The sequence below is a fragment of the Mandrillus leucophaeus genome, unplaced genomic scaffold (genome assembly GCF_000951045.1).
Source record: "Mandrillus leucophaeus isolate KB7577 unplaced genomic scaffold, Mleu.le_1.0 Scaffold73, whole genome shotgun sequence".
NCBI classification, from domain to species: domain Eukaryota; kingdom Metazoa; phylum Chordata; class Mammalia; order Primates; family Cercopithecidae; genus Mandrillus; species Mandrillus leucophaeus.
In genome coordinates, this window is record NW_012107919.1 from 5,452,604 (window position 1) to 5,466,957 (window position 14,354).

Consider the following 14,354-nt stretch of genomic DNA (forward strand, 5'->3'; position numbering starts at 1 on the left):
TTTTCCTCAAAGAAATGGAATTGGTGAGAAAGCTGTGGTTTTTATTTTTAACACAAGATGGCACTGTTGTTTTTTAACTGTAAAAGGAGAGTTTTGCCTCGAGAAGCCGCTTGTGCTGCCTGCAGTTCTGAATGAGGCAGTCATTACCCACCAGTTTCAAATCTACATGTAATACTTCTATTACATTTGAAAAGAGTACGGTCAGCTCTGCTAGCACAGGAATTGTCCCTGAAGATTTTGGTAATTTAATAATGCTTGTAGTTACATCAAATTATCACAAGCACCTTGGTGATCAGTCTGTCCCAGAGAACTTTATTTACAGGTATGCAGATTTAGAGTGCTGAAATAGGCTTGCTGCTTTGCCTGTATATTTATCCTTCCTCAATCAAACAGTCCTCATATCACGATCCCACTGAAGGCAAATGTGCTCTCAACAGTGGCCTGGAACTTTATATATACAGATCTATATGGCAGCTACTGATCCCCTTTATATCCTCATTTTAATATGAAGTCAGAAGGCTGACTCAATTATTCAAACTCTGACTATTTACTCTGTTTATTGTATTTTTCTCTGTCAAGAGCTGGCTTATCTGTGCAGATGCTATTTGAGTTTCCCTAGATTTCTCTATAGAGAAATCTTGGAAAAGTTAAGATTTCTTAGCCTTGTCTAATGAGTAAACTTTACAAAACCAGGTAATCTAGGCTGTACTGTTCGAGTCAGAATTATGACCCAATTATGGGGTAGACAGAGGGAGTCTCATTACATGTTCATTGTGAATTTCTCAAACTACCGAGTAGTCAATCTTTATGATTTTTGAAATACAATACATGGTCTCATTTTTTTCTGAGTAAACATGACAAAGATGAATGCTGTTTATTATGTGATTGAGGGATTTTATTTGTAGCCTTATATTAAAAGATCTAAATGATGTATTAGTAAGATGTGAATTTCAAATATCAGGCACCCTTATGGAAATAAGATTTATAGATCCACCAACATCCTGCAGAATATGATCAGACTACACCTCAGAAAAAAATTTTATGAGCACAAATGAGATTTCTTAGATTAGTGTTTGCTTCTGAACCCTGATAGAGATTCACATGCAAGAGCTCATCTTCGAATGAAGGCTTGTCACACACTTCTCAGGTATGCCTGGCAGGAAGCTTCGCATGACTTTGATGAGGATGACAGTCTTCCAAAGAAAATGGAAAAAGGGCTCTTTGAAAATGTGGAACCACAGAAGAAATACAGGTAAAAAGTTGCAAAGGAATCCTCTTAAAGATTTCTGTCTAGTGTTAGTTTTCTCACCTTGGGACACATATATTCCTAAGAGTTTTCACTGCTGTTAGCTGCTGCTTCTGTCAACATGCACATTTTTGTCTTATGGTTTTGATTAAAATATTTACGAAATTTTGCAGGAACGTCCTTTACTCTTTGGTTTATTTTGCTCAGCGTATAATCTCTTACTCATTTGTGTTTTTTCTATTAAACAGTATGCTTATCCACCTTTGCCTCCTGACAACTTAGCACAGAGCCTGTATATTTGTTGAATGAGTGTGCGAGTTAACTTATGAATAAGCATTTAAGATGCCCTGATGTTTTTAAGAAATTAAGAAAATGCAGTTTCCTCCTTATTAATGTCTTTTTGTCAATGTCCAATGAAATGACAGGAATATATAGTACTTTGTATTATTTCATAATCTAATACTTTGTATTATTTCATAATCTTTAGATACTTGACATTACAGCAGTTACTGGAACATGTGAATTAAATGTTTTTGACACTTCAACATTTAGCACTAGGCCATGCACATAGTAGGGGCTTATTAGATGTTTATAGATTAATTTAATTGACAATGTGTTGTGATATGTAACATGTTAATTCTGCTTAATATAAGATCCTTAAGAGAGCCATTTAAATTATTAATTCATCATTATTTTATGATGTGCTATGAATTGTCAGAGGTGAGTTTAAAACTTGGAGAATGGTGTTCTGTTTCGAGGGATACTGTAGACAGAGGATAGAAACAATCATAGTTTGAACAGAATTCCCTTATTTCTCTGTTTTGATTCTACATGCCCCTGGCCCTGTTCTCTTACTTAATTTTAAATTTTACTTTTTCCTCTTTAAATTACCTTGTCAACTGAAGTTCTTTTCTCTTTGCTAATGAATTTTCAAATATTCTCCTGGTAAACATTTATTTCTGTTACAAAATAAGCTCAGAATTCTACTTCTTATGTCAGCTTAGAAGTGCAGTGCTAGTAGCGTTGCTGTCATTCTAATGCTATGGTCTATCATTGCAAATTCACGTGGTTCATATTGGAGCTCTCACCAACAGAACTTATAATCCCCAGCACATCAAGTGCAGGATCAAATGCATGAGACATTTTTCTGCCACTAATGGAGGTTTTTTTGTCTCAGCTGTTCACCAAAGCATAGTAAATTGCACAAGCATTGCCATCAGCAGTTCGAAAACAGAGATGGGCAGATTATAAGCCTTGCTGCTCCTCAGCTAGTCTTGGGGGTTCAAGGTCCCAGTCTCCGGTCAGGCATGGAGGTGGTTTTGGTGGAGAAGAAATCTGATGGTAGTAATCAGCGCTGGATACATCAGGAAGACAGCAGGTAATCCCACTATATTTGCGTTTAATATATCAAAAGGTGAATAGGATCCTAATAAGTCTAGCATGGACCCCACAGAACAAGCTGAACTGTATTTGAGAGTTCTGGGTCTTCTATTTAACTTAGCTGATAATTCTTTATCCTACCCAAAGAAGAGGAAGGGAATAAAATCAAATGTAAATGCTAGGTAAGCTACATACAATTTATCCACAATCAGATTCAGAGAAGGAATCTTCACTCTGATCTCCTGGGTATACAGTTTTATCTGGCCATTGGACTGAAGACCAAACTCTCATCAATGTCATTTTTATGAAATGAAGAGATCAAATAAGAATTCTAAAAAGTCCCCAATTTTCAATTTTTTTGATACTTTTCATTAACTTACTCCCCTCCTTCCCCCAACACACACCTTCCCTCTCTCCTCCACCTTCATAAAATAACCAATTTGTGATTTCCACTCACGCAGTATAAACTAATTCCTATCTTAGCAAATATATCAACCTAATTCAATGTCTGGTCCTGGATCCAAATTTAAACCAACTACAGTACTGTACAAAAGTTATTTTTGAGATAATCAGGAGAAATATAAAACAGCTTGGCTATCTGATGACATTAAGGAAGTCCTGTTAATTTTGTTGGGTGCAATAATGGTTCAATGGTTATGTTAAAAAAAAAAAAGTCCTGATAAGTTGGAAACATATTGTAGTATTTACAGATAAAATTAAAAGCTATCTTAGATTTGTTGTAAGACATTCTATCATGAACAAAAATTTTAAAACTTGAGGGGAATGGATGAAACGAGAATGGCAAAATGTTGATAGCTGTTAGGTCCATGCTGGTTGATTACACATTTCTCTCTCTCTCTCTCCTTTTTTTCTTTTTTGGTGTGTATGGAACATTTCTTTAATGAACAAAAAAGAAAACAATTCCCTGTTTTTTAGATTGGTTTGCTTCAAATTCTACCATTAGTGTGATATGGTGGGTCTCCAGGGACCTCTTTAATCTCTTGAAATAGTGTACAAAATGTATGTTTGTGCATCTGTGCAATGTATTTCTTTCTGGGAAAGAGCTGAGATTTTCACTGGCTTCTCAAAAGTTCTGCGATGAAAAGGCTTATGAATCAGTACTTTGAGGGAGGTTGCACAAGCTTCAGCAGGCGGCAGCAGCGGGCCCTACGTGGGCACGAGAGGAGCTGGTCTTATTCTGCCCACTGAGATGAGCAAAGCCTCCAGCAAGGAGAACTTGCTGGGCTGTTGTTAGAAAAGATGGGAAAAGCAACTGTGTAGACAGACCTGGTGAAAGTGTTTCTTTACCCCATTCACCTGGGCTAAGCTGCCTTTGCAATGTGGAGGTAGGACAGCAGGCTTTTGTTTCTATGAATGGTTTGCCATATGGAACCAGAATTCATTCATTCAGCTACCAATGGTTATTGAGGGCAGTGTTTTAGGAGCTGTTGCTTTACGAAGAACAAAACAGATAAAAAATCTTTACCCTTATGGAGCTAACATACTAGTGTTTCCTCATTTCTACACTGTATTTAGCAATTTATATTACTGCCTCGGTTTTCTGTATTACAGTAGAGGTCCCCGCTTAAACCTAAATTGGAATTTGAGCATGGCTGATAAATTTGGGTGGACATGCATGGGGAATGAGAATGTGACCCTGCGGCAAGAGAAAGCCATTGCATGAGTTTGACCCAGGATTACTTGGTCATTGGAAGAGAATACTAGTTCTGAATCTTACTCAGTGTCTGTCAGTGTTGTTTTGTTTTGTTTCTTTCTTCCTTCCTTTCATTATGACTGCTGTGGAGAAAGAAGGAGAAGGAGAAGACTTTAAGGGAAAACAGAAAAGATAAGTCAGTCTAAAACTCTATGAGATGCTGGGTCATGTGTAGCACTGCCTTGGAAAATCTAACCATGTGTAACACAAAAGAGAAGGACAGTTTCTTTCCATCTCCTCCCACTTTGCAGAACATTCTATACTTTTGTCATCTTGGGAGCTCCTCATGTCAAGCCACGGAAAAGAGAGGCAGTTAGTGGAAGGGACATGGTGATATTGGTTGATCCCATTTTACTTTTTCCTCTTTAAATTACCTTGTCAACTGAAGTTCTTTTCTCTTTGCTAATGAATTTTCAAATATTCTCCTGGTAAACATTTATTTCTGTTACAAAATAAGCTCAGAATTCTACTTCTTATGTCAGCTTAGAAGTGCAGTGCTAGTAGCGTTGCTGTCATTCTAATGCTATGGTCTATCATTGCAAATTCACGTGGTTCATATTGGAGCTCTCACCAACAGAACTTATAATCCCCAGCACATCAAGTGCAGGATCAAATGCATGAGACATTTTTCTGCCACTAATGGAGGTTTTTTTGTCTCAGCTGTTCACCAAAGCATAGTAAATTGCACAAGCATTGCCATCAGCAGTTCGAAAACAGAGATGGGCAGATTATAAGCCTTGCTGCTCCTCAGCTAGTCTTGGGGGTTCAAGGTCCCAGTCTCCGGTCAGGCATGGAGGTGGTTTTGGTGGAGAAGAAATCTGATGGTAGTAATCAGCGCTGGATACATCAGGAAGACAGCAGGTAATCCCATTATATTTGCGTTTAATATATCAAAAGGTGAATAGGATCCTAATAAGTCTAGCATGGACCCCACAGAACAAGCTGAACTGTATTTGAGAGTTCTGGGTCTTCTATTTAACTTAGCTGATAATTCTTTATCCTACCCAAAGAAGAGGAAGGGAATAAAATCAAATGTAAATGCTAGGTAAGCTACATACAATTTATCCACAATCAGATTCAGAGAAGGAATCTTCACTCTGATCTCCTGGGTATACAGTTTTATCTGGCCATTGGACTGAAGACCAAACTCTCATCAATGTCATTTTTATGAAATGAAGAGATCAAATAAGAATTCTAAAAAGTCCCCAATTTTCAATTTTTTTGATACTTTTCATTAACTTACTCCCCTCCTTCCCCCAACACACACCTTCCCTCTCTCCTCCACCTTCATAAAATAACCAATTTGTGATTTCCACTCACGCAGTATAAACTAATTCCTATCTTAGCAAATATATCAACCTAATTCAATGTCTGGTCCTGGATCCAAATTTAAACCAACTACAGTACTGTACAAAAGTTATTTTTGAGATAATCAGGAGAAATATAAAACAGCTTGGCTATCTGATGACATTAAGGAAGTCCTGTTAATTTTGTTGGGTGCAATAATGGTTCAATGGTTATGTTAAAAAAAAAAGTCCTGATAAGTTGGAAACATGTTGTAGTATTTACAGATAAAATTAAAAGCTATCTTAGATTTGTTGTAAGACATTCTATCATGAACAAAAATTTTAAAACTTGAGGGGAATGGATGAAACGAGAATGGCAAAATGTTGATAGCTGTTAGGTCCATGCTGGTTGATTACACATTTCTCTCTCTCTCTCTCCTTTTTTTCTTTTTTGGTGTGTATGGAACATTTCTTTAATGAACAAAAAAGAAAACAATTCCCTGTTTTTTAGATTGGTTTGCTTCAAATTCTACCATTAGTGTGATATGGTGGGTCTCCAGGGACCTCTTTAATCTCTTGAAATAGTGTACAAAATGTATGTTTGTGCATCTGTGCAATGTATTTCTTTCTGGGAAAGAGCTGAGATTTTCACTGGCTTCTCAAAAGTTCTGCGATGAAAAGGCTTATGAATCAGTACTTTGAGGGAGGTTGCACAAGCTTCAGCAGGCGGCAGCAGCGGGCCCTACGTGGGCACGAGAGGAGCTGGTCTTATTCTGCCCACTGAGATGAGCAAAGCCTCCAGCAAGGAGAACTTGCTGGGCTGTTGTTAGAAAAGATGGGAAAAGCAACTGTGTAGACAGACCTGGTGAAAGTGTTTCTTTACCCCATTCACCTGGGCTAAGCTGCCTTTGCAATGTGGAGGTAGGACAGCAGGCTTTTGTTTCTATGAATGGTTTGCCATATGGAACCAGAATTCATTCATTCAGCTACCAATGGTTATTGAGGGCAGTGTTTTAGGAGCTGTTGCTTTACGAAGAACAAAACAGATAAAAAATCTTTACCCTTATGGAGCTAACATACTAGTGTTTCCTCATTTCTACACTGTATTTAGCAATTTATATTACTGCCTCGGTTTTCTGTATTACAGTAGAGGTCCCCGCTTAAACCTAAATTGGAATTTGAGCATGGCTGATAAATTTGGGTGGACATGCATGGGGAATGAGAATGTGACCCTGCGGCAAGAGAAAGCCATTGCATGAGTTTGACCCAGGATTACTTGGTCATTGGAAGAGAATACTAGTTCTGAATCTTACTCAGTGTCTGTCAGTGTTGTTTTGTTTTGTTTCTTTCTTCCTTCCTTTCATTATGACTGCTGTGGAGAAAGAAGGAGAAGGAGAAGACTTTAAGGGAAAACAGAAAAGATAAGTCAGTCTAAAACTCTATGAGATGCTGGGTCATGTGTAGCACTGCCTTGGAAAATCTAACCATGTGTAACACAAAAGAGAAGGACAGTTTCTTTCCATCTCCTCCCACTTTGCAGAACATTCTATACTTTTGTCATCTTGGGAGCTCCTCATGTCAAGCCACGGAAAAGAGAGGCAGTTAGTGGAAGGGACATGGTGATATTGGTTGATCCCTCATGGGAAATGTCAGAGTCCAGAGAGAAGAGGTGGAGCATTGGGGACCCAGTGGGACAGGATTTGCTCATGAGCACAAGTCACCCTCTAGGAACACCCAGACAGACTTGGACAAGAGAGGTTTTGCAGAAGTCTTGTTGATTAGGTGTGGGCATGATTCAGAATCATATATGTCCCACGGCAGAAGTGTGTTTGCACAGTAACAGTAATTCTGAGCTTTATTGCACATCTTCCCTTAGCATATTGTTCTCTTTCATGTAGATGGGTCGCTTTTAAAACTCATTTGTTTGGATAAGCCGATGAAACCTAGAGAACCGTGCGTTACACTATGCAGTAGAACTCAGTGGAAAATTACATTTATGTTAACCACAGTCTTTTTATCCTCCATATTTTACCCAGGCAGTAAATTAGGGTATATATACCCATGTACATTACATATGTGTATAATATATATCACCCTATGGCTGAAAGAGACTGCCCAAGAAAGGATAAACTTGCAATGGGGTCCCCTCCCCAAGGCTGGGGTTCAGGACTCATTAGAAAAGGTATGGTTCCATTCCACTGAATTGCAGAGCAGTTTTACTGGCATGCCTGGCCAGAGTTTGTCTGTGGTGGCTGGATGTCTTAGTCTATTTTCTGTTACTTGTAACAGAATACCTGAAACTGGGCTGGGCACGGTGGCTCACGCCTGTAATCCCCGCACTTTGGGAGGCTGAGGTGGGAGGATCACCTGAGGTCAGGAGTTTGAGACCAGCCTGACCAACATGGTGAAAACCCGTCTCTACTAAAAATACAAAAATTAGCTGGGTGTGGTGGCACATGCCTGTAGTACCAGCTACTCGGGAGGCTGAGGCAGAAGAATCGCTTGAACCCAAGAGGTAGAGGTTGCAGTGAGTTGAGATCGTGACACTGCACTCTAACCCAGGTGACAGAGTGAGACTCCATCTCAAAAAAGAAAGAAAGAAAAAAAAAAAAAAGAATACCTGAAACTGGGTAATTTGTAAGAAATGAAATTTATTTCTTACAGTTATGGAGGTTGGAAATTCCAGCATTGAGGGGTGCATCAGGTGAGAGCTTTCTTGCTGCTGGGGACTCTCTAGAGCCCTGAGATAGCACAGCTCATCACACAGCACAGGGCATCATACAGCACAGCACATGGCGTCACATTCCTTTTCTTATAAACCCACTAGTTTCACTCCCATGATGACCTATTAATCCATTAGCCCTTTCATCTATGGATTAATCCAGGCAGACCCCTCTTTATCCAATCACTTCTTAAAGACTCCACTTCTTAATACTGCCACATTGGGAATTAAGTTTCAACATGAGTTTTGGAAGGGCATTCAAACCATAAAACTGAGTGAACAGGACATAATACTCCGGAACATACAGGGGGGTGCAGTCGGTTGCTGGGCACACCAGCATGCAGAGGGAATGGGGTGCTGGTACACTAGGAGGCCTGAAGCATGTCGTGTCCATGTCAGGCGGGCACTGAGCAAAGGAACAATAGGCAAGCCCGGGCTATGAAGGTGCCGGGAGACCTGCATCCTGGGCACCTGGCTGGAGCAGAACATCACTGGGTATTCTTACTCCCAGCCGCTGACCCCCTGCCACAGCCAGAAACAGCCGGAGAGCCCCTTCATCCTGCAGTCTTCTTCCAGCACTCTCTACTGAGAAAGCTTAACATCACACTTACTGTGGGGGAGAAATCCTTAAAGGATTCACATTCATTATTACAGAGCATGCATGGAGCTGAGAGGCAACACAGTGCTAAGTGGCACAGAGGGAGATCTAATCTGGTCATGCTACTTTGTAATGTGGCTAATCCTGTTTTCCCAAGGACCTTTCACCTGGTGAGTAACCCTGACCTTGTGCTGGCGGTGTCTATGACCAAGACTGGAAATGAAGTTTGTGGCTATCCAGTTATTGTTCAGGTAAGATACGTATGGCTAAAGATTAGTCATGGCCTTTTAATTAAATTTAAGTAAAGCTTTATGCTTCCTTGTAGTGGAAAAGAAAACTGTCTTAGAATCCTATTTGAATGTTGTTAAAATATTTACAATAGTCTGCCTAGATTTTAAATTGAACATGTTCATGTACCTCTTAATTTAGTTTAATCCAACAGATGGTGATTGTGGGCTTGCTGCATGTCAGGCACTATGCTAGCTACTGAAATCAAACCCAATGGCAAGCATGAGAAACTGTCCCAACAGCATTCATGAAGCTTATGGTCTCAGTGGTGGCTGCAGGCAGGTGGATGGCTATTAGATGCACCTAAATTTGACCATCAGGAACATATGCAAGGCTCCCGTTTCTAAAGGCCTTGGCAGCTGGAGAGAAAGAACCTAGTCAGGGAGGTCTTCCCGAAGGATGCAAGATCATCAATGTTAATTCTACCAAACGACCCATTTGAAATTCTCTTTTCATTCACTGTTGCAAATGCTTATAGCAGCCAGACAATTTATGGAGACTCCAGAGAAGTCTGGCTTCATTTGAGTTTTCGACAAAGACCTAGGAAGATCTTTTTTTCTCTTTCATATTTTTCTGTCATTCTCACATGCTTATAACCAAAACCACTCCTAAACGAGTATGTGTTTTTCCTTGCTAGTAAGGGAGAAAGTGTAGAAGCATTCCTGCTTTGCATTTACTTTCTGTGTCCTCCTCAGTATTTTCCATCCTCTTGTTGAACAGAATAGATTGCCTCCAAATAACATTTGTTTTATTCTGTGTTTTTAATAGCAACGAGGCAACTTGTTTTGCAGGCCCTGAGTCCAAAATTGAGACATAGCAATCTGGACAAATATCAAAGCTTAATTAAGTCTTCTATCCTGGTGAAAAATATGGACTAAAAAATTATTCTAGGAGATACAGTACATATAACAATACGTTCTTCTCTGTCAGGTGCCTCTTCAGTACAGACCACAGTGAGATACAACCCCATACACATACAATTTTAGTACCTTAATCATTTTCATAAAATTATAGATATGGATGGTTTCTCCCAAGGTTACCATTTCGTAAGAAATAATTTGACCCCAAGGTAATTTGGATTACCTTTCAAGAATTTTTTGTTGCTAGTGTTGCATTTATTGAAACAACTGGTTTGTGAGAAAATATTAAAGTTCATGTAAAATAATAAAAATGAGGCATAGCAGGTTAATGCTACTAGACCCTTTTCTGTCCCTTGAAAATACAGTCTCTGGTTTTTCAGACCTCTGAGGGAGGCTTTATTGTCTGACCCATTAAATCAATTCTTGGGACTCATTTATTTTCTTCTTTGCTATCAAGCTCTCGCTTGGTAAAGTAGATGTTATTTATTACAAAAGTTCCTTGAGGTGTTATGATATATTTAATTAGGACTAGTCTACTGGTTTAAGTTCTGTTCAATTGAAACTATTTCTTTACTTGTACTTGAGCCAACTTTCACAATTAGAATAAATATATTGTTTCTATTACATGTTTAACTGAATGTACTTAAGAAATAAACCTCTTTGATAATCAATGAAATGTAAATTAAAATAGCAACAAGGTACTTTTTTTCATTTATTATACTCGTGTTTTGGAAATATTGCCCATTTTTTGGCAAGAATGTAAGGAAAATGGGTCATTTAGTATACTATTGGCACAAGTGCAAAGTAAAATAATTTCTCTAGAAGGCATTTTGATATAATCTTTAAAATGATTTTTTTATCAGCAACTCTACTTCTAGAAATTCGTCCTAAAAATTATCATGGATTTCCCAAATATTTATTTACACTATTTGTTTATTTTAGAGAAATTTTGAGAAAGAACCTACATGTTTAACTATTGAAGATTAGTAAAATATCCCTACAATGAAATGGTATATATTTTTACAAGGTGTTAGAAAAAGGTTCAGGGAATATTGTTAAGAAAAAAAATTGCAGTTACCAAATTGTATGCATTTTATGATTCTATTTTTGTAAATCAAATAATGTGTATTTATAAAGATAAAAAAGATTTCATATCTAATCACTAAAATTTCAAGAGTAGTAGTTGTTACTGCATGGTGGGATTATGAGTAATTCTCTGCACTTTCTGGATTTATGCAATGAAAAACAAGACTACTATAACCCTCTCATGAATTCACTTGACTCCATATTTTGCCTCTTTTTTTCAGAAATATAAGCCATACAACAATGGAGCTGCCAATCAAAAGTGGCATTACATGAAAGATATAAAAGCACTTGTGGCCTTTCATAGCACTGCCTTGGATAAGGAAATTACATCAGCAAATTATGCTGGCATCTGTACATCATCTGTGATTAAAGAGGAAAACATTGATCAACCAGTAAGTGGTTCCTTCCTCTCAAAGATAAAAGAAAAACAGGGTAAAAGAGAGTAATTTAATAAAACAAGAAAAATTTTCTCCCTAGAAAACTTTATGATCATACAAGTTGAATGCTGATTTTTGAGTGAAATCACTTAGACTCTGATTCTAGTAGTAAAGAATGAAGGAAAATTGTAAGAAAAAACCGAATTAGGTAGTTTATATTAATCTAACGTACTTAAAATTTTTATTATGGAAATTTTCATACATATTTCAAAGTAGAGAGACTAGGACAATAAGTCTTCATTTATCCATCATTAGTATTTAACTATTATCTAGGTTTTGCCATGTTTGTCAACCCCAGACATTATATTATTTCACCTCCATATTAAGCACATACTTCTAAAAATTTTGGACATTTTCTGACTTACACTCATCATGCCATTCTCACAGCTAACAAGATTAACAATAATTCTTTGGCCATCTAATATTCTATCCTTAATCAAATTTCCCAGGTTGCCCTAAATTTTTTTTTTATGGTTTGTTGGTTTGTGTCAAGATTCAAATAAGGTCTCCATGTGACACTCAGTGGCATAGTCTGGCTCCATTTTCATATTGAATGCCCCTTAATGGGATTTGTTTACTTTCTTCTTTGTGGCATCATTTGACTTGTTTCCCCATCCCCCATAATTTCTGTAAATGAAATTGAGTCCTATATTTGTAACTAGATTTATGTTTAACATATTTTTTCGGCCAGAATCTTCACAGGTTTTCCCACATTTCCTATTTATCACTCACATAGGCAATGTGTGGATTTTCCATTTTTAGTCATGATAGTTATGAGTGGGTTCAGGTGTTTACAACCTGATTTCATGTTTAAAAATTCCCCAATGACATTTCACTTGATGTTGCCCTCTTGTTTCAAAAGGGTCAATTTTGTCTAATTCTATCATTTTTTCCTACATTGATTAACTAAACTTTTAATAGAAGGAAGGACTTTAGCTCATCAATTCAATATCTGACTACTCAAAAATATGGTTGTAAGGGAATGTAGGATGAACCCTAATTCTTTCTATTGATCTCACTTATCTATTGCAGTGTAACAAAACCCCTGAAAATTTAGTGGCTTAAACAAAAAAAAACCATTTTTTGCTTTGTGAGCCAGTGATTTGAGCTGAGGTCAGCTGGGCAGTTCTGCTGGTCTTGTCCCAGGTCACTAATGTGGCTACAGTCATCTGGTGGTTCTTTGGTAGTTGGGTGTTTTTATGGGGATGGGATGGTCAAAGATGGCGTCCCTCACCCATCTGGTGGTTGGCAGGCTGTTAGCTGGGAACATTGGTTCTTCAACTACATGGCGTCTCGAGCAGGCTAGCTCAAGTTTGTTCACATTGTGGTCTCGGGTTTCCAATGGCAGCCAAAAGAGAATAAGCTCCAATGTGCAAGCACTTCTTACACATCTGCTTGCATCGCATTTGTTAGTGCTATGTTGGCCAAAGCAAGTAACACGGCCTTTCTCAGATTCAAGGAAAGAAGAAAAGAAAGATTCTACTTTGTGATTGGTGGACCAAAATGTCACATTTTAAAAGGGCATGCAAATAAGAGTAGGATGGTTTTATTGTGGCCATCTTTACAAATAATCTGCCACAATTTCTAGTGGCCAGTTTGTAGAGTTTTAAATTGATACCAGTTTACTTCCAACAGTCTCCGATGAGCTGCAGTTTTGTTTTTATTTGCTTGGGGTTTATTTGTTTTTATTTATATTGTTAGCATCATTAAAACTCATAGGATTTTATATATTTAAACATTTTCAAAATGTTTTAATTATGGTTCTTTCTGTTGCTCCCTAATTGCCCCATTTTGGGGCAATGGAGGCTCCTTCATGTTGGCTCCTGTGTCTTTTGGACATGATGATGGCTTCTTCTCTTTCAGGACACAAGATATTCCTTCATTGTCTTGTATATTTCTTGCCCCAAATCTGGAGCTGGCCATTCCTCCAAGAAGCTGATTTTACACACAGTTTATATTCATTGGTGTTGAATTGTCATTACAGAATTTGGAAATACTTTAAATTTTTAAATTTAGCATTTTGGCTAAATTTATGCTAAATTTAAATTTAGCATAAAATTTTAAATTTAGCATTTTGGGATGTTAAAAGTGCTATATTTATATTGTAAAATGTTCTACAGCAATGCTATAACAATTTAGATGCTCCTATATAAAGCCATCTTTGTCTCCCATTTTAGGGATACTATTATCTCTCACCTGATGGAAAGAGAAAAACTATGCTCTGCTTGGCTTGTGGACAATCCATGAGAACAGAGAAGGGATTGAAACAATTGCTTCCAGGGGTTCCATTCCTCTGTATTTCAGGCACCAAGACTCAGAAGCCCTTCTTACAAGGGCCATTCAAGGTCATCAGTGTGGCTGAGGTATGTAATGATCTGAGCTCTGCTAATGCATGTATGGCAACAATTTGGAAACTTTGATGCATTCATTATCTGCCTTGCACTCAAGTTCATCTCCACTCATCCAATTCATCTTCCTCAGATGCACCTTTACCATTCTACCTGCATTGATTTCCTTTTCCCCATTGTAATTTAAAATGCATTGTCTATTAATAGTTCAATAGACTCTTTGAAGTTAATTGGGCACTTCTGCAGCTTTAATCATTTACTGACATATTTCACTGTTCACAGTGTTGCTTTTAGGTGAGGAAGTAACCGCAAATCTTTACTTCGTGGAACAGCTTTTTGCCTATATCCACAGGAAAAACTTCCTTTTACTAGTATGGAACATTTCAGGG

At 37.9% G+C, this 14,354-nt stretch overlaps 1 protein-coding gene across 1 annotated transcript in view; it reads left to right on the plus strand.

Moving 5' to 3' along the window:
* The window catches only part of DCDC5 (doublecortin domain containing 5), a 93,487-nt gene that overhangs the window by 30,718 nt on the left and 48,415 nt on the right, over positions 1 to 14,354 (plus strand). The window contains exons 7-10 of the mRNA XM_011965616.1: positions 2,424 to 2,624; positions 9,104 to 9,197; positions 11,402 to 11,572; positions 13,795 to 13,980. Of these exons, the coding sequence (XP_011821006.1) occupies positions 2,424 to 2,624; positions 9,104 to 9,197; positions 11,402 to 11,572; positions 13,795 to 13,980 (652 nt within the window). The remainder of the gene's footprint in view (positions 1 to 2,423; positions 2,625 to 9,103; positions 9,198 to 11,401; positions 11,573 to 13,794; positions 13,981 to 14,354) is intronic.